Source organism: Aedes aegypti, chromosome 3 (genome assembly GCF_002204515.2).
Source record: "Aedes aegypti strain LVP_AGWG chromosome 3, AaegL5.0 Primary Assembly, whole genome shotgun sequence".
NCBI lineage: Eukaryota > Metazoa > Arthropoda > Insecta > Diptera > Culicidae > Aedes > Aedes aegypti.
In genome coordinates this window covers 92,494,542-92,515,964 of record NC_035109.1, presented here as the reverse complement: position 1 = coordinate 92,515,964, position 21,423 = coordinate 92,494,542, and the positions used below count along the sequence as shown (strand labels likewise).

The following is a 21,423-nucleotide window of genomic DNA, read 5'->3' as shown; positions in this document are numbered from 1 at the left end:
ATGGATATTCGACTTCGCGAAGAAAGTTTGCCCGGATTCTGTCCAAGTGCAAACGATCACACGAGATTATCCAGACGAAAGGAATGAAATGGACTCAACTTTTTCGATGGCAGAATTCTCACTCGCTCTCCTTTCATGTAACAATTCTGCCCCAGGTATGGACAGGATTAAGTTCAACTTGCTCAAAAACCTCCCAGACGTCGCAAAGAGGCGCTTGTTGAACTTATTCAATGCATTCTTGGAGAGCAACATTGTTCCGGATGATTGGAGACAAGTGAGAGTTATTGCCATCCAAAAACCAGGAAAGCCTGCTTCGGACTACAACTCGTACCGTCCTATTGCGATGTTGTCGTGTCTTCGAAAGTTGTTAGAGAAGATGATTCTCTTTCGGCTGGACAAATGGGTTGAATCGAATGGCCTTCTCTCAGATACTCAATTTGGATTCCGCAGATGCAAAGGAACGAGCGATTGTCTTGCGTTGCTTTCTACTGAAATTCAACTGGCCTATGCTCAAAAAGAACAAATGGGCTCAGTCTTTTTGGATATTAAGGGGGCTTTTGATGCAGTTTGCGTAGATGTCCTTTCAGACAAACTCCACGAGTGTGGACTTTCCTCGATTTTGAACAACTACTTGTATAATTTGTTGTCTGAGAAGCATATGTTTTTCTCACATGGAAACTCGACAACTTTGCGAATAAGTTACATGGGTCTCCCCCAGGGCTCGTGTTTAAGTCCTCTTCTTTACAATTTTTACGTAAGAGATATTGATGATTGTCTCATGAGAAATTGCTCGTTAAGACAGCTTGCGGATGACGCCGTTGTTTCTGCCACAGGACCAGAGGCGGACGATTTGCAAGGACCGTTGCAAGATACTCTGGACAATTTGTCCGCATGGGCTGTAAAGCTGGGTATCGAATTCTCTCCGGAGAAAACTGAGTTAGTTGTCTTTTCTAGGAAGCGTAATCCTGCGGATCTAGAGCTTCAATTCATGGGTAAGGAACTCTCTCAAGGTTTATCACATATGTATTTAGGGGTCTGGTTTGATTCTAAATGCACCTGGGGACAACAAATAAGATATCTGTATCAGAAGTATCAACAACGAATCAACTTCATGCGTACACTCACAGGAACATGGTGGGGAGCCCACCCGGATGATCTGATAAAGCTATATCGCACCACGATTTTGTCGGTTCTTGAATACGGTAGTTTTTGCTTCCAATCCGCCGCGAAAACACACATTCTGAAGCTCCAGCGTATTCAGTATCGCTGTCTTCGGATCGCTTTAGGCTGTATGAACTCGACTCATACCATGAGCTTAGAGTTATTAGCAGGAATACTGCCTTTATCAGATCGGTTCGTGGAATTGTCGTTAAGGTTCCTCATCCGCTGTGAAGTGTTAAACCCGTTGGTAATTGAAAATCTTGAGAAGCTAATCGAACGAAATCCTCAAACAAGATTTATGACATTGTACTACGTGTACATGACTCTGGAGGTTAACCCTTCTTTGAATCTTCCCAATCACGGTTGCTTCCCTGACTTCTCAAGTTCCGCTGTAGTTTTTGATCTGACCATGAAGCAAGATATCCGTGGAATTCCAGATCTGCTTCGTTCGGAGCAAATACCAAAAATTTTTGCAAGCAAGTTCGGTCACGCCAGCTGCGATAAAAGGTTTTACACAGACGGGTCAAAAACAAATGATTCCACTGGATTTGGTGTATATAACGAGTTTCATAGCGCCGCATATAAACTTCAGAACCCTTGTTCCGTGTATGTCGCAGAATTAACGGCTATACATTACGCATTAGAGCGAATTGCCTCTCTTCCCTCTGATCAATATTTCATTTTTACGGATAGCCTTAGCTCCATAGAGGCTATTCGTTCAATGAGGCCGGTAAAGCACTCTCCGTATTTCCTCGGTGAAATACGATCTACATTGAGTGCTCTATCGAATGAATCATATACTATCACCTTGGCCTGGGTCCCTTCGCATTGCTCGATTCCGGGCAATGAGAAAGCGGACTCGCTTGCCAAGGTGGGCGCTATGGAAGGCGATATTTATGATCGACAAATCGCCTTCAATGAATTTTTCTCAATGGCTCGTCAACATGCATTGGTCAGCTGGCAACAAAAGTGGGATGCCGGAGAATTGGGCAGGTGGTTACATTCCATTCTCCCGCGGGTATCGAAGAAGCCGTGGTTCAAGGGGTTGGACTTAAGCCGAGACTTTATTAAGGTAATGTGTCGTCTTATGTCCAATCACTACTCTCTAGGCTCTCACTTCTATCGAATAGGGCTCACAGATAGCAATCACTGCAGCTGCGGTGCAGGTTACAAAGATATCAACCACGTAGTTTGGGAATGCCCCGAATACGGTTTTGCCAGATCTGATTTTTGTGCAACCCTCAGGGCCCAAGGGAAACCAGAAAAGGAAGACATTAGGGATGTGTTGGGTAAACTTGACCTTGTGTACATGAAGATTTTGTACAATTTTTTGAAACAAGCTAACATCATTGTTTAACTCCCCTTTCTTGTCGGTCCACTTGTCCACCTTGTGTCCCCTCGAAACCCGTCTTTTTGTATCGTTACAGGTTGTCATTGTCCACTCAACGTTCGACCAGCAGCAAAGCAAACACGTCACAACTTAAAGCTGCTGAATGTCAACGGAACGATCCCATTGTCCTATCCCTTCCTTGAAATTATTGTTACCCCTAACCTCGACCAAACCGCGAGTTTTTCGGTTCCCCAAAACTAACATAGAAAATTAAGAAAACACCATGAATTTGTATTCAAAATCAAAAGAACTCGGCTCAGTAATGCCTAATGGCGCATGAGCCTAACAAATAAATGATTAAGTAAGTAAATAATAACAACATGAAATGATGATGTGCATCTTGTTATCACTATGTTATGCGGTTGTTATTCGACTTTACTCGGGTAACGCGTCATGATTTTTACAATCTCCCAATTTCGATGCAACAAAGCGTTAACAGCCACATGCTAACTTGATCACATTTAAGCTCACTACCGCTACTACCGGGTACCCCCGTTGGTTTGACCACATATAATCTGAACATTTTTTAATTTGTACCCCGCTAATTTACACATCGTTCAGATTAAAAATGGTTCAAACGTCATTTAGCTCATGGAACGGAGTAAAGAGAAATGAAACGCAAAATCAAAACAAAACAGGGAAAGAGGTTACCAGAAACACGATTCTATGGATCGATGCACGAGTTCACTAATTTGACGTTTGAGCGGTGCCGAATTCACTGGTTTCCATGGTCACGTAAATATCACGGCACTGCTCAAATGTTGAACAGTGAATTCGTGCATCGGTAGATACTGTTCATTTATCATGGCATACTTGTTAAAACTAAGAACTGATTTTCCTAAGCATTAGGAATATTAGACGGATTAATCCCGATATTAGACAATGTATTACCTCTAGGAATGATCCATTTATTATTAAATTAATTAACTCATTACGCGTGGTAAAGATGGACAAATTATGGGTGAAATTATGAAAAAAAATCCACGTGCTCGGCTGGGATTTGAACCCAGGACTCTTGTATGCTAGATGAGCGCTTAACCAACTAAGCTACCGAGCCACTTGGTGACCCAATAACTGAGTTGGTTACAAGTTTAGAATTCAAATCCCTACAGACCACCCCTTTCATAACCCATATCCATCCATCTCATGTCACTGTTGTCTTTAAGTGTTCGAAATATAAGTCAAAACGGTATTTTGGGCATACTTCGCACTGAAATTCTTGGAAACAAAATAAGGGTGCTATTCATTGAAAGCGCCAAAACAACGAAATCATCCATTGTAGAGTGGATGCTATAGAATGTTGCATCAGGATTCTTTGCAAGCAGAATAAGAAAAAAGTCAGTTAAAAGAGAGATTTTTTGTAGGTGAGCAAGTGAACAAATCTCTAAAACAAGTCCTGATATCAGCTCTGTACGGATATGCCAATTCTATAATAGCACTACACTAACAGACAGGGAATTAAAGCGCTATATGGTTATTTGGGCATGATTTACAATCTATTGTATTCAATAAATGCTCTCATTTTCCCACAAAGCGGAGAACAACCATTCACTGACAAAGGAACGCAAGAGCATACCCGAGCAGAAGAAAATAACTACTGAATACCAAATTGAGGTATTCCATATTAGATAATTTCCAATACTTACAACCTGAATAAGGTATGAATGAGCCCTGCATAAGAGGTAAAATACCTCAAATAATACCTTCTGCATATGCTATAAATACCAAGCTGATAACTAGATCAGATATTGCAATACCTAAATAATACGTGATAGATTTTCATATAAAAGCGATTTTTTCAATAATAGTTCAATACCTCCAGCAGTCCTCAATAGCTATCGAATACCAAAATGAAGTTTTTTTTATTGTTTTAAACATGTTTTTCAAATACCATTCTTCTTCTTCTTCTTCTTTCTGGCGTTACGTCCCTACTAGGACAGAGCCTGCTTCTCAGCTTAGTGTTCTTATGAGCACTTCCACAGTTATTAACTGAGAGCTTACTATGCCAATGACCATTTTTTGCATGTGTATATCGTGTGGCAGGTACGAAGATACTCTATGCCCTGGGAAGTCGAGAAAATTTCCAACCCGAAAAGATCCTCGACCGGTGGGATTCGAACCCACAACCCTCAGCTTGGTCTTGCTGAATAGCTGCGCGTTTACCGCTACGGCTATCTGGGCCCCAAATACCATTCTAATACCAAAATGAGGTATTGACAACTGAACAATGCCTAATTATGGTATGACACCAAAATAAGGTATGCATGCATAAGTGATTGTGAGTTATTCTTTCCTCCTCGGGATAGACTGGATTCATCAGCGGAGGACATGATACAGCAGCGGGATTATATTTGCTACGGTAGACGGATGGGAAGGTAATCGAGACGTGGGATAATTCGATTTAAAAGTTCCTCACCCTCCCCCACCCCACAAAAACTCACCTGTGTTGGTGCTGGACGTGCTAATGCCACCACCGGCATTTCGTGGCAGTGTCATGCACTCGTTCCGATTGTAACTCATCGGGATGTGGACCGTGCCCGGTTTGGGCAGCGTCATCATCCCGGCGCCTCCGGTGAAGGTTGAATTTTTGATTGGTATCGTAATGTGCTCCGTTCGAGGTTTGTACGAGGTGTTATTGGCCAGAGGGATTTTTGCATTATTGGCGGTTTGGCCCGACGGAACGTTACAACCGCCGCCATCACCTGGTCCACCTCCAACTCCTCGGCCATCGTTGCCCGGAGATCCACTCTTCATGACGTTGATCTGCATCGAGTTGGAGCAGATATGGGGCGATTTGACATCGCTGGCCAGTATGAGAGCACCGGTGTCGTGGTTTTCGACGTCCACTATCACGTTGGCGGACTGGGAGTGGCCAAGGTGGTAGTGGGCGTGCTTAATCGGATCGAATGGACCCTGCTGGTGCATTCCACCTCGCTGCTGGTACTGCTTCTGCAGGCTCTTCACCTCCAGTCGGGTTTTGTCCCGTTGGTAATAGACCCCGGCAAAGATCAGCACATTCAGTATCAGCAAACTGCACCCGATGGCGATGGTAACGCTGAGCGCGGTCGAGTATGCCGCATATCCGGCCGCTTCTAGACCGGCCAAGGTGTCCGTGGTTGCGTTCAGCACCGTTGACGTGGGCTGGATATAGCCGGTGTAGTTGCCGACTGGCATACACGTTGTTAGCAGGGCAGGCTCCATCGTCGTCATTCCGAGTGCAACTGAAAGTAGTTGAGAAGAGAACAAATTAAACCGAGCATTAAGCAGTGCGATGTACATTGAAATCTCCCACTACATATATCGTTTTTACGTGAATTTCATTAAAATAATTTTATTAACGTAATATAGCGAGAATGGAGTTTGTGTACATTTAACGCTACACGGGCTTTTCAAATCGAGTGTGACGGAATCGATCGCACAGAAAATTCTTTTCATTTTCAAAAGTTAGAAAATAGTGGATTTTTGGTAAGTGGAAGATTTGTATTGCATTAGTGAAAAAATCCCCTAGAAATTTGTTCGAAACATCAGTTTTTTGCGCGTGACAAGCAATAATGTGATCAGTGACGCAACGACTCTTTCAGCTGTTGAATATTGAGGACAGACAATTTTTGGACTACGGCTGTAATTGAACGCGTTTTTAACGGCGGATGATTGTGTTTGGATGCGATTCTATGGAGGAAAACGGATCTAGATTCGAAATACGTTCGTTGTTTGGACAGTGGTTTTGAAGATTGTTCCTGAATTTTGGAGTGCGATTGAAGTTTTATGAAGCAAGTTTGGCTTTAGCAAGTCTACAAGCTTAAAGTGGCTCCTTCCCAAAACAAAACTCATTCCCGTGAAAACCATGGAGATGCACAGGTGATCTCGGTCTCTAGTAGCAATGGACGTCACAATAACATTCATTCGTCTCCTCGATGGTCGTGGGGACGTGGCCGGTACCGTTATTGACATTAATAAGTTTGGAGTCCTCGAAATTATACATTGAAGATGGTATGCTACTCCCAAGCTACTTTTGTTGGATCCCTGTGCAATTTTGATTATTCAGGTCAATCATCTACGAATTATAGGCCATCAAAGCTTATGCTTATTTATCGCAACGCTGTATTCATTCAGCACCCACACATGAATGTCCCAAGTAATAAAATAGCACTTTAATTCATCTTGTCTGCTAATTTAGCGTTATTGATTCTGTAACAAATATCCGAAGACACTTACTCAAATGACAAATACCTGAACGACATTTATCTGATGTAGATACCTACGATCATTTTGTTTCCGCTCAAAAATCTTATCAGACAACCAGATTCTGGTGTTAGCACAGTTATGAATCAAAGATAAGGTAATTCCGAAAGAAACGCCAAAAAGTATGCTTTCACTAATACACGATTCATTTACCTCGTGGATAAATTGCTGTTATAATGTTCGAGCTCATAATATGAGTCGGTTTGATCCATAATAAGGATCCTCCTTTCCCACTGACCCACGTCTGTGGGATGGGCAGCGTTTGAAATTTCTTTAGAAATCGACCTATTTTCAATTAACCGCAAATTTTAAGGTGTATTCCAGAAAACAACTATATTATGCATTGTGAGGCAATTTTTTTCGATAAAATGAAGAAAACATTTCGGAAAAAGTACGTGGACTTTTTAGAACTGAGGATGGTGGCCTGAGACGATGCCCACCGCAGCGTGAATAAACACAAATTGCTAACGACCATCATAACGCGACATTGTACCGGTCGTTGCTAAACACGTATGGGAAACAGCAACCTACCCTGTCGGTTAACAGTGCGTTTGTATATTTGGCAACGCTACCCAACCGATCCAACCATTGCTATTCTTCAAAACAAAGTGACGTGCAGTCTCGTGTTTCGTCGGTATTTTTATTGTTCCGTTTTTTTTTTGAGGATGTATTGGAGAAACTCTGCAGGATTTCCCGGAGAATATCTAGAAGGATTTCTAATGGAGCTTCAGAGGATTTCCTAGGAATTACTGGAGCATTCCTGGAGAAACTCAGATTAAATTATTGGAGGAACTATCTCGAAAATCCAAATAAAATCCAAATGAAATTTTCGGAGGAGTTCCGAGTGTAACTCGAAAAGAGCCGCCCAGAAATTACATCGGGACATTCTTTTCAAGAATGTCCCCGAAGATTTCTCCAAAGAACTCCCTCGGTATTTTCTTCAGGAATTTCTCATGGGATTTCCAATGGCATTTCCAATTCCTCTTCATCCAGGATTTTTTTCTGAGGATTTCGTCCAGAAATTCATAAAGAAATTCTTATTTGGATTTTCTCCAGAAATTATTTCGGGGATTTTTTCAGAGAATTTAAACCAGCTGTGGATTTGCAGCAGGATTTTCTCCAGAAATGTCCTCCAGGAATTCCTCCGGGGATTTCGAGGAATCCTCCCGGGATATCCCCCAACATTTACTCAGGGGATATCTTTCAGGCATTCATCCGGGGATTTGCTTCAAGAATTTCTCCGGGGACTCGCTCCAGGTATCCCATCGGGTATATATTTCCTTCAGAAATTTATCCGTGGATTTCGTCCAGAAATTCCTCTTGGGATTTTCTTAAGAAATTTTTTTGATGATTTGAGAGGATTCCTTCGGCGATTTCCCCAGGAACCCCTCCGCGAGTTTTCTCCAAGAATTTCCCAGGGGATTTTCAATAGCTATTACTCTGTGGATTTCATCCAGCAATTTTTCGGGGAATTTAGTCTATAAATTCTTTCTGAGATGTTCACCAGGAATTGCTCCGGGTATTTCCACAAGAACCTCCGAGAATTTCCTCCAGAAATTTTTCTGGGGATTTCGTCCAGGAATTCCTACGGAGATTTTCTCTAGAAATACCTTCGGAGATTTTTTCATAGAATTCCTCTGGAGAATTTAGCAATTGCTCCGGAGATTTCATCCAGGATTCGATTTCGTACAGAAATTCATCTGAGGATTTTCTTCAAAAAAATTTTCTGGGATTTTTTTTAGGAAATTTTTTCTTCTTCGTCCAGAAATTCCTCCAGGGATTTCGTCCAGGAATTTCTCCAGAAACTTCTTTGACGATATGCTCCAGGCATTCCTTCCGGAGAATTCCCCCAAGAACTCCTCCGGGGATTTTCTTCAAAAATTCTTCAGGAGATCTCCGATAGCAATTCCTTCGGGGATTTGCAACAAGAAATTTCTCCGGGGATTTCATCAAGAAAGTTCTCCGAGGATTTTTTTTAATAAATTCCTCCGGAGATTGTTTTATAGATTTCCTCTGGGAATTTACTCCAGGAATTTATCCGAGAATATCAAACAGCAATTCCTTCGGTGATGTTCGTCAAGACCTCTATTGAAAATTTTCTCCAGGAATTCCCCAAGGGACTTCTAATAACAATTCCTACGGGGATTTTGTCCAGAAATTTTTTTCCTCCAGGAATTGCTTCGGGAATTACCTCCAGAAGCACCTCCGGAGATTGGTCCAGGAATTTCCCTGAGCATTTCCTCCAGAAACTTCCCTGGCGATTTGCTCTAGGAATTACCAAGGGGATTTCCAATAGCAATCCCTCAGGGGATTTCGTCCAGAATTTCCTCTGGGTATTTCACCCTAAAAAAAATCATAAGGAAATTTCTCCGGGGATTTTCTTTAGAAAACCTTTCTGGGATTTTTTTCAGAGATTTTTTCTGGAAATTTTCTCCAGGTAGTTCTTGGGAAATTTGCAACAAGATTTCTTCCGAAGATTTTTTCATGGAATTTCTTAGAGGATTTTCTTCAGGAATGCCCCCGGGATTTCTTCCAAGAACTTTTCCGAGAATTCCCTCCAAGAAATAATCCGGGGATTTCCTTCCTTTAAAGTTCTCTGGGTATTTCTTCGGTGCTTCACCGTTCATTCCTCCTGAGTTGTTCCAGAAATTCTTTAGGAGATCTTTCAGCAATTCTTCTGGATTAAATCCAGCATATCCTCCGAAGTTCCTCCAAAGTTCCACCGGGAAGTACTTTGGATTTCCTTCTTAGCTCATTTGGAATTGTTGCGTAGTTCTTTCGGGTATTCCTCAAGGAATTTTCCGAGTTTCCCCCATGAATTTCTCTGTAGGTGCTCTAACAATTCTTCCGGCGTTCCTTCAGAAATTTCTCCGGAGTTCTTCCTGAAGCTTTGAAGAAACTTCGAAGAATATGCTGGATAAAATCCAAAAGAATTGCTGAAAGAAGTCCAGATGAATTTCTGGAGCAACTCAGGAGGAATCACTGGTGAAGCTCCTAAGGAACTCTAAAGAAGTTCCTGTAGGAATTTTGGACAAAACCCTAGAAAATCTCCAAAGGAAATCCTGGAGTAACTACGAAGCAATTCCTGGAGAAACTTAGGAGGCGTTCCTGGACAAACTCCGAAAGTGTTACTGTAGGAAGTCCGGAAGCGTTTCTAGAGAAACACCGGAGTAATTGCTTGACGAACTCCGAAGAAATTCCTGGAGAAACTAAGGAGAAAATTCAAATTCCCACAGTTGGAAAGAAATTCCGGAGGAACTTTCTAGAAATCCAAATAAATCGCTGGATGAATTTTTGGAAGAAATTCAGGAGAATTGCCGGTGGAATCCGGAGGACGTTCCGAAGAATTGCTGGATGACATCCAGAAGAATTGGCGATGGAAATTCAGAATAATTTTTAGAGGAATTCCCAGAAGAAGTCTAAAGAAATTCCCGGAGAAACTTTTGAGAAATTTTCTGAGGAACTCTGGACAAACTTTCGGAGGGGTTGTAGTGAATTATTCGAAGCAACTTCAGAAGAATTCCATTTCATGTTTACTATGATGGTCTTCTCAATCAACTTTCCAAAGCATTTCTGTTCTATGAGTCTATGGGAACTTCAGTAATCGATTCATGGAGGTTTGCCTGTACTTGAGAAACTCTGGAAAATTCTGGAGATATTTCGTAAAAAAATCAGGACGAATTATGGAGAAAATCCGAAGGAATTCCCGGTGGAGCTCCAAAAAACATTCCCGGAAGAGTTCTTGAAAAACAAATCTCCGGGGGATTTTTTGGTGGAACTCCATGGAGGAAATCCTCGGCCCCGGAGGGGAAACCTTAAGAGGAGTTCTTGGGACATCCCTGGAGGATTTTTTTGAAAAAATCGCCGGATGAATTTCTGAAGAAAATTCCGGTGGAATTCCTGGTGGAAATAACCGAAGGAATTCATTAGCGATAGGGAGCCAGATCCTATTCTTGGCACTTTTGATTCATTTCGGCAGGGGGGTTTTTGTAAGCTACAGAGCTTTTTTTTCCTTTCTTTTATTTGTTTAGGCACTCCGTGCACTTGGCCACTATTATGCCGAGGATCATATATACAGAATCTATTTATATCCTAGTTTTTATTGCTATTCTTCTCATACCGAGCAGGTAGAGGAGAGTTCTGCCGTTTGTCCAATCCATATCCATATCGAAGTCCATTGGTGTGCGCGGTGGTTCATTTTGCCATGTATATGTGTCGTGTGAGGCAACAGCCTACAAAGAGGGTCAGTGTCAGGGTTGCCACGTATACAGATTTATCTGTATTTTACAGATTTTCTTGAATATTTTGTGACCAAGAATCTATATATGCAGATTACAGATTTTGCGGAAAAATACAGATGTACAGATTCTGTATATAGAATTTAGCTAATATTATACAGATTTTCGAGAAAAAAAGAAAATTCGTATTTTTGAAAACCTTTCAATTTAATCTTTGATGTTACAATTCCGCAATGAAGTTACAAATGATTGGTATTTTCATGAATATCTTGCTTGATTTTAACTTCTATCTGAATTTTTAGGCATACAGATTTAAAATACAGATATTTTGTATACAGATACAGACATATAGATAATTGAAGGAAAATATACAGATTGAAATGTGGCAACCCTGGTCAGTGTGTCTCAGTCACCATCCGATACTGACGAAGGATGGATGTGTTCCCCAATACAGTCACCCCACAGTTATGGATAGCACACAGATATGGATCAGAGTTGGATTGAAATGGGAATATCTCATCAAATAGAGTTGCAATTACAGTCACCCCACAGTTATGGATAGCACACATATATGGATCAAAGTTGGATTAAAACGGGAATATTTTATCAAATAGAGTTGCAATTACGCAGAACTCATTTTACCTTCGTGAACCATAAATCTTCACAGCATCGCAATCAATTATAATATGCTTAAGCATAATTCTGCCGTCCATAGGAAATAAAATGTCAACCGTATTCCCAGAAGCGTTGATTCATAACTGTGGGGTATTGAAAACCATACCACAGTTATGAATCACAGATAAGGCGATTCCGAAACAAACGCCAAAACGTATGCATTCACTAGCACACCATTCGTTTACCTCGCAGGTAAATTGCTGTTATAGTGTTTTGATCCATAATATGAGTCGATTTGATCCATAATAGGGATCCTCCTCTTCCACTGATCCACATCTGTGGGGTGGATATCGTTTGAAATTTCTATCGAAATCGACACTTTTTCGTAAATAATCGGATATTTTGAGTTGTATTCTAAAAAACAACTATATTCTTCAGTGCCAGGGAGGTAATTTTGTTTTGTACTGCGTCACCATGTTTTTTAATCACATTTTGTTCTGAAAAATGACCCTTAGTTGATCCATAACTGTGGGGTGACTGTACATAGTCCTAGACGCCGCACCTTCTGGTGGCTGGACGGAGTTTTTGTGTGGGGGAATTGGGAATCAAACCCATGACCTTCCGCTTACGAAGCGAAAGCGTAACCTCGAGGCTACGAGACCCCCCAGCTACAGAGCTTATATTTGGTCTAAATATGCATCGTACTGAGGCGCTTCTAATTGTAAAGTTTCAGACGATTCGGCCGAGAAAAACCCCCCATGCCAAAGTGAATCATACAAGTGCCCAAGTGGTTCTGCACCCTACTTTTTGTCTAAAGTCGGATTCGCTGCTGACAAGTAATTTATCGGCCTATCTTGATGCTTGGACAATTTCTTTAAGGAATCGGTCAAGAATGCGCTTTTTTCTGATCGCAGTACGCAGTTGAAAAGGAATGTCAGTTCAAAGGGGAGTGGCTGTAGAAAATTTCTGCAAGGAATTGGCGAGAAATTTCTTTAGCGATTCCTGTTCAGCAGCAAATCAGGCTTAAATGTCCAAACAATGCGGAACAAACACTTCACGTTATGTCGTGCAACTGTAGCTGTCAATAATGATAAACAAAAAGCAAGAATAGGCCTATTCACATGACGTCTCAAATCAGCTGATCGGGAAGCACTTTGACATTTCTTCTATGAAAATGACAGGCCCGTGTTAGCACCGGTCCTCCACCGATGTAAACAAATGCATAGACGGATCTGTCACATGAAAAGGCCTATAGCAAATACCGGTGCGGAAACAGGGTCGTACACTACCAACCTTGATATCAACGATCGGTGCAGAAATGAAAGAATAGCTAAAATAGAACCACTTTGCGTATTCATTTTATGCACGCATCTGTGAACGCACTGGTGGGAATCGTCTCATGTAATTTTAAGGTGAAGACTGTAAATTCAAACCCAACAATTTCATCTTCACAAATAGCCTCCACCACATTCAGAACTTCCTTCAAGCTACAAGGAGTTTCCGAAGGAGAGCATTGCTGCGCGTTGCAAAAACGACTAAGGTGTGAAGAGGTTATAACGGCACGAATAACGAAGCGAAAACTAAATCTATCGGAGAAACCTTCATAAACTAGGGTCGGTGTACCCTTAGTAGACAGTCCCCTATAGTTGCACAAATAGTTTTTACTGCCGTATTGCTGTAAATTACTACAAAACATATATTTTTACATGGAGCTTTTTATCATGAGCTATTTATCTATGTATGAACCATTGATTCGCAGATCGATTTTTCTCAAAAAATGATCGAAATAAATAAGCATCAAAGATGAAACGTTTCCGAAAGAAACGCCAAAACGTATGCTCTCACTAGCACGCCACACGAACCTCGCAGTTTAAGTGCTGTTATAGTGTTCTGATCAATAATATGAAACGAATTGATCCATAATTCTGCGCAAACATTTGAAAAAGTCTCATCGACATTGGTATACAATGGTTTTCAAAGACTCTGTTGAGCCAAAGTCAACTCGATCGCGCTCACCTATACCTAAGACAAGACCGGACAGGTCGAAGTACAAAAATTAAACCAATTGCCTGTCAATAAAGACCATTTTCTCATTGGTCGTTTTGGCAAAGGCCTACCGTAATCCGGGGTAACATTGATCATTTTTTTAGAATATTTCTTAAATATTTGGTTCCAAAATGCAATAGTTGCAAATTTTATATTTTTAAACAAGTACTGCCACTCATAGCACGTGACTATTTATTTTATTTTGTTTTTTTGAAAGGTTTAAGCATGTTAAAAAAAATGGTTCAAGTGATTTTTTGATTTAGTTGATATGGGGTAACATTGATCACCTATGTAAACAATGTTCGGTAATAATGGAAATGTCGTTATCTACTAAAATCATGGTCCCTGAAGGCCAAATGCTTACAAGTCATTTACTTTTTGAGTTATTTTAAAATTAAAAACATCTCGAACCACGGAATACGCCTAAAGGTAGGCAATTTCTTAAGGGAAAGTTATATTCTTAACAGTAATTTGTTAATGTTGCATAATTGAACATAGGTACTTATGAAAGTTTTGACAACGGAATCGTTTTCGGCGATGCCGTTTTTAGTAAGAACCGCATTTTCCTTGCTCAAATCATTTACAGAACTTATGTGAGACATGAATGTTTGGTAGTGTCATCCTTAACCATTGAAATCATTGTTTCGAAAAGTTGCCAAATTTACGCATAAGGTAAACGCAATTTTCGCAAAAATCTTCACTTTTATCAGCTGATGAATATATGAAAGAGAAGCACCATCCATGATTTGGAAATGTTCTATCAATAAATGATAATGCGAACTTTTTATGAGATGGGTCATTCCGATCAATGTTACCCCGCTGATCAATGATACCCCGGATTACGGTACTTTCACATCGTTGAGTTTGATTGCATCAGGGCACTTTGTTGCTAGCCCGGCCGTGTTGCCAGTTCATCGGTTAGAGTTTTCATCTAAAATTTGGAAATTTTCAATAAAATCTTTTTATTTCAAATCTATTTATATTCGATGTAAAGTTCAAAGCATGTACTCCTACAATGTTAAAATACAAAAAAAATGCCTAATTGAGACCAATATAATGGAAATTATGTCAATTCTCTCTAAAATATCGTCGGTCTTGAATTAAAACCTGATTTGTTTTTGAATAGAGCATCCTCTATTGCACTAAATGAATGAATCGTACAAGAAACAACCAAATTATGAGCCTTTATATTTGAATTTGTTCACAAGATTTGCTTAAAAATGATTCTGGTAACACTGGCTTCTGTATCGTCAAGGTTATCGACTGAAACACAACGGGGCAGACTTAGTTGAGCTGTCACGTCCTGTCCTAGACCTATGAGCCTCTGTACGTGTCATAAATTCTTTTGTTCTCATGACTTTTACTGTGCGCCGTGTGTTGGTGCTGTCTCGCTCTCTCTCACGGGCATTTTGAAAACATGGCGCACAGTAAAAGTCAAACATTTTATAGCATGCATAGGCTCATACCACTATCAGGAAGAACTAGCGCTTATCTTTCTGATGGTGGTGTTAGTTTGCGTGGGCGGGCTAAACGGGCTCAACAGAAACGTTTTTGAAAAACGGCTTAAGACCTCTTGCGCCCTTCTCTAATGGTTGTCTAGAATTAGGATTCTCCTCGGCAATCGAACCACATTTTTCGCATAGCTTATGATCTCACCCTAAAAACCATTGGTAATCCAAGTGTGTAGCTCGGAGAAGGATCTCCTCTTCATCGTAGCAATGTTTAATATCGTGTTAATTAATTCGTTTGTGCAGTAACAACAAGCTACACACTTTGTTGCATACTTGGGTCGAGATCATATATTATGGATCCGACATAAATAAGGACAACCATTTTTTAAAATATATTTTTTCTCAATCTCCAAGCGTCGTGACTAATATTTGAATAGTGCGCTGTTTTCATAAACATCGTAAGAATGCAACGCCACACACGTCATTATGACAGTTATGTCGGGAACGAGTCACACGTCGCGTGTCCCACACGCGCGTTCCGATTTGGTGGGCGCGCGACAATATCAACCTTCCGGTTGTCGCGCTATTGCCCATTGCACGGTGAGATCATCAGAAAATCGCTCCCTCCTTCGGGAAATCTGAAAACAATGGTGCACCATTGTTTTCAAGTTTTGTTGAAGAGCGAAAGAGAGAGAAATTTGCCGTGAAATGCCTAATTGTACTTTGTACAACAGTTGTGATTTATATGCTATTATTTTGAAACAGAAGTATCTATCGACACCAAACCAAAATGTATTCTTCAAGAATCTTCTTAGGCAGCATAATATAAGCGTCAATTTAGCATCCATTTATTACGTAACGCTAAAATTGGAAATTGTTGACCCCCTCCCCACCCCCTTCGTAACGCTTTTGTATGGAAATTTTTAAAATTCTGTATGAGTCGTAACGTTTGAGCTGACCCCCTTCGAGCGTTACGTAATTTGTGGACGCCACCTTAAGAACAACACTCGACAGATTTTGTTTACAGTATGGCCCTAAATAATGCGGTAAATCGACAAATGAACACAGAAGTCGCATAATAATGAACGCCCTTTATACGGTTTGAGTGTACTACAATTAAGAATCAGTTTATCTCGAAATCCAGATAATATTAATGTTTGGGGTCTTCAGTAAGGCTGTTGTGGAGGAGGAGCGCTATGTGATGGTACCTTATTTGATTCGGAATTTGACCGCTAGGTGACGCTAGTGTGCATGAAACTTTTACTTTTGTATTCCTGATATCTCAGAAGCCTGTCCACTTACAAGGATGGCGGCTTCGGCAAAGTTGTTCAATAGATCAAGGACTATCATTATTTTAGTCAAGAGTTTTGAGATTTTGTCACCAGGCGGCGCTAGTGAGCATGGAAATTAAAAAAAATGATTGAATAGTTCAACTCGGGTTGTTTTCATAGGCGTAAAAATTATCACAACGTTCAAGAAGGCCTCACATGCCTTTCGGGTGCCAATATTTATCTGAAGGACAGGCATATTTTGTGATTTTTTATTTCATTCGCTTATTTTCTCATTAAAACTTTATCTACATATTTGAATTACAGGTTTCATCACCAATCCTCATCTTCATCAGATATAGATGTTACGCACATTTCGCACAATGTTGTTAAAGTAGCATGTTGATTGCAAACAAAATTTTCACACTAGCTGCAAGTTAAGGTCGTAGAAGTATTTTTGGAGCGGCCACAGTTACCACGAGTTCCTCTTTTCTGTTGCTAGTGTGTAGTAGTGGGATTAGTGGCATAATAGGCACACGGGGCGAAATGGACACCCCCTAGTTCTCTGAAAATATTCATATTTCATTAAAATTCCATACACTGCAAGAAATCTGTATTGTACATACATGAACTGTTTGACGATATGAAAGTTCATATTTTGCTCGAATTGTCCTTTAAAATTAATATTTAAGTTTTTCTCAGTCTCAAACTGAAATTTAAGCAAGGCCGTGAAAGAATCCAATTTTTGAGCAAAGTAACGAACCAAAATATGTTTTTTTCTACCTGTTGTGTTTGAGGAGGAGTCGTCTTACGTATCAGAATGATCGACATTCATAAATAAAGTTGTATTCACTAAATTCCACGTGTCCAAGTGTTCATTTTGCCCCGATACTCTTTTTACCAGCCTTGCTTTCGACCCAATATTCAATCATATTTTTTGATGAAATTTTTTGATGTGTCCATTATGCCCCTAATCCCCCTAGATGTCTCTCCATATGCATTTTCGTTATCGTCCACAGCTTGTGGGGGTACAATTGTGTTTAAAAATTACTTTATTGCTCTCGGTAGACTTGGAATCTTGATACTAAATGAGCAAAGGACAGATTGTGGAGGAATTTTCTTCTCAGCTTCGGTGAAGCTTGTCGATAATTTGAGAATTTATCCCGAAAGTAAATATAATATATATTGCAAACAAACTAAATTTGAAAAAAAAAAATTCTTGAAAGCTCAATTACCAGAAATATTCAAAACTGTATAGAAAATCGGCATGGACCACTTTTTTGTAACTCTCGAAACAGAAAACGTAGCACAAAGTTTGTCTACTGTATCCACGCCGCCTTTTGTGCGGTTGTATTTAGTAAATGATTATATCTAGTTTTTCAGTTCCAACATCGATGGTTCCAAATTCGTGCGTCGTTGATAACAGGAGAACCACTTTGTTCTTTTTTGTCAGAGCACTGACACGACTGTCATCCTGCACAGTGTCTGCATATTTCAATATACAGTCAACAACACCGATCCTCAGTAGGATCCGTCATCGTTGAATTCTTCTTTGTGTGAATGTTTTTTTGACAATACATGCACGAATCTGGTAGAACGTGCATTCAGTTTTTCAATTACTTTTTCTACACTGATAATCAACCACCTACTGACATTCGGTGGCAGCAAATTGAATTTCTCTAGTGAAAAAATACATTTACGTCAGAATTCCCCTATAAAAATATCCGCAAATTGCAAAAGTTGTATTTTTTTTTATTAAAACACCATCATGATTCATCAACTGGATGCATCACATTGCCGTTTCTTTACACCAGTAATATAAAATTCATTTGTATTTTTTTATATTCAATTTTCAATTTCAGTGCCTCTAGGTGAAATTGAATTTTGAAATGACATCAACAGTGGGTGAAACTGAGTGTGTGTGTGTGTGTGTGTTGCACCCACTCTCTTTCTCGTCGCATTCGCACTCGAAGTCAGATTGGCTTCTTGCTAGCGGAGTTTGTTTTTGTTCGTTTTCGCACTGATCGGGTATCATTCGGCTAAATTTTTACGACACTGATCCTGCATACATTTGGGATCGTTCAAATATTACGTAACGCAACATGGGGAGGGAGGGGGTCTCACATGGTGTTACGGTCCATACAAAATTTTAAAATTTTCCATACAAAAGCTGTTACGTGGGGGAGGGAGGGGGTCTAAAATTGCCAAATTTTGCGTTACGTAATATTTGAATGAACCCTTTTTGGCTCTTCCTCACATCGTTGTTGGTACTTTGCGTTTTGGTACCCACTTTCTGGTCGGTTTGCCCTTACTTGCCCCTGATTTTCGAGTGTGTGGCTCGTGTGCTGCTAGTGCTAGTTTCTGGCAATTAAATATATTGCGTTGAATCGTCGTATTTGATAACGCTTTTCCTCGTTTCAACATTTTCTGAAACTGTTTTCTGTAAATTTGTCGTACATCGTCCTGATTGCAGCCAGCTAGTCTTGCTTTTTGCGTTCCGGCCGAGAATCTTTATCATCAAACCTTATGTTCCTCAAAAAGAGCAGAAATCTGTGATAACTCATGACGGCTCGCAATATCGGCATTCCCGATCCATCAGACGGCCACAATTCCTACAGCATGATTTCTTAGTTCCAATAAGGAAAAGAATTCCAAGTAAAGCCATGATCTTTTCACGGGTCATTTCTTTCACATCCCTAGTTCTGGTATAGGTTTCTGAATTGCTTCGTATAGCAATATTTGTCCAATGAGTGATTTCTTCAATCATTTCCATTGAAAACTGGGTTAAAAAAGTTATAGGGGTTGTGTGAAAGACATGACCGCAGTTTTGACGTTGGATAACCTTAAACGACGTTCAGACTTGAGCTGATATTAAGTAATATGAGCTATCTTGATATCAAACGTCATACCTTCTATTTCCAGGGAAAGCTAGATGTATGGTTTCTGATATCAAGAAAGCCTATATTACGTTATATCAGCTGTAGTCTGAACGTAGTATTATGCTACGTTCAGAGTAGAGCTGATATTACGATATATAAGCTATCTTGATATCAAATGTTATACTTCTTATTTCCAGTGAAAACTAGATGTAAGGTTTCTGATATCAAGAGAGCCTATACTACGTGATATCAGCTCTAGTCTGAACGTAGCATTAGGCTGGTTGAAAATGGTCTGAATATGAATCTGCTCATGAAAATTATTTTTAAAAAGTGCCAATTGTGTTAAGGCAATTGTTCACATCGGCTGGTCGGCTCCAAAGGCACGTTCCCCACTAGCTGGGAGATTTGTGCCATTAATAAGCAAACTTTTGGTGGCCTTGAAAAGGACCGATTGTTATCGTTGCTGGATGAAATCGCGTTGATTTGGGGGAGCAGCTGCAAATCTATCGCGTCAAGTCCGGGAGCCCATCAGCGTGTGCAGCTAAATGGCTGAAGACGATGTCCGTGTCTTTTAAGATCCAAAACTATAAGTTGTCGATATCCACTCCTAACTACTCTAAAAGTGATTATAATTTTTTGAAACTTGTGCAATAATCGCAGTAAGCATTTTTAAGGAAGTGATGTTGAAAAATATGTAAGTTATTGTTCAACATACCGAATAGTTTAGCAAAAATCATGGGTATCAGTGATATTTTTTCATAAATTTACTAAAGTTTCAAATATGTCCGCTTATAATTTTTACAAAGATACTCTACTAAATCTGAACAACACAACGAAGAACTTAAGCAATCATCTAGTCCATTAAAAATTAGTTTTGAATGTTGTATATTTCTATTTTGTTAAGTGTACGAATATGGAATTGGGCCAATTATAGACACAAACCCAATACTTTTCCATTATTCCAAAGATTTAAGCAAATGAATACAGATTGTCATTGCCAAACAATAGATGACACCTATGACCTTCGTTATTGATAAAGTATATGCACCATTTAATAGTTTGATAGCAACTTGATATGAAAACAGTGCCCCGTACGAAATGAAATTGAGTCACTGTAGTTGCGGCAGCTCCGATATGCGTGTTGTTCCATTCGCATTCCATTGAAAACTGAGCTGAGGAGTGAGGATGCGAAAGGCACTCGAGATTTGCTTTCGCACTGTGGTGACAGTATGAAGGCAAACGGAAGAAAGAGGGAAGAAGCAGGGACCGAAGCGCTTTTATAGTGAAAGCCATTTTACGAGACGTTTTAGAACAGCTGATCGTCGCAATGGCGTCAATTGACAGGAGACCTGGGATTAAATCCAGCGTGATTTTTAACAACGCCACATTTTATCAAATGGGGACATGGAGAAAATTACAAAAATGAGATCCAAAAATGTTCGTTACTACAACATTACACCTAGTTATTGTATCAGCTACATTTTGTTACCCATATTGCGCATAAAAAAGCACTTTTGTGATCATAAATATTTTAATATTTTTTCTCCATTTATGTTTTCGCCTGGATGAAAAGCTACGCTAGAAATGCGCACAGTCATCAACCATCATCATTGCGAAAACTGATGACGATGATTGAAATTTCGCAGGTCTCCTGTCAATCGACCAGTTTCGTAAAATGGCTCAGTGGAACTCAAAAAAAAATTTTTACTTTGCTTGAACGTGATAGGTTAGATAATAAAGGGGTCAACATTTTACGATTTGCGGGTAACGAATGCGGGTAACTTTGATAGTGCGTTACCCACCTCATACTAAACCAAATATCATAATATGTGTTAATTGGGCCCTAAAGCCCTGTCCCAATTTTAGTGCCAAACGCTTAAGTTTAGGCCAAAAACACATGTTTACTCAATTTTCTAATGTTTTCCGTTGGTTTAAGCCCAAAAACATTTTTATTAGATTTTGTCACATCGTTTGGCTTAAACTCAAATTTTGGGTGTATTTTGTTTTCCGTGTCCCTTACGAAATGTCAGATAGGAACAATCCCAGTGGTCGAACTAAAACCCCTGTGGTGTTTTTGTCGACTAAGCGAACGTCAAACATGATCAAAAGTGTCAAGGTTCATTTATGGACCAA

General features: G+C 40.0%; 1 protein-coding gene across 1 annotated transcript in view; it reads right to left on the bottom strand.

The window, feature by feature from the left end:
- LOC5564665 (neuroligin-4, X-linked) overlaps positions 1 to 21,423 on the bottom strand; it is a 93,512-nt gene that overhangs the window by 45,341 nt on the left and 26,748 nt on the right. Inside the window, exon 6 of the mRNA XM_021852766.1 lies at positions 4,993 to 5,772. Within this exon, the coding sequence (XP_021708458.1) occupies positions 4,993 to 5,772 (780 nt within the window). The remainder of the gene's footprint in view (positions 1 to 4,992; positions 5,773 to 21,423) is intronic.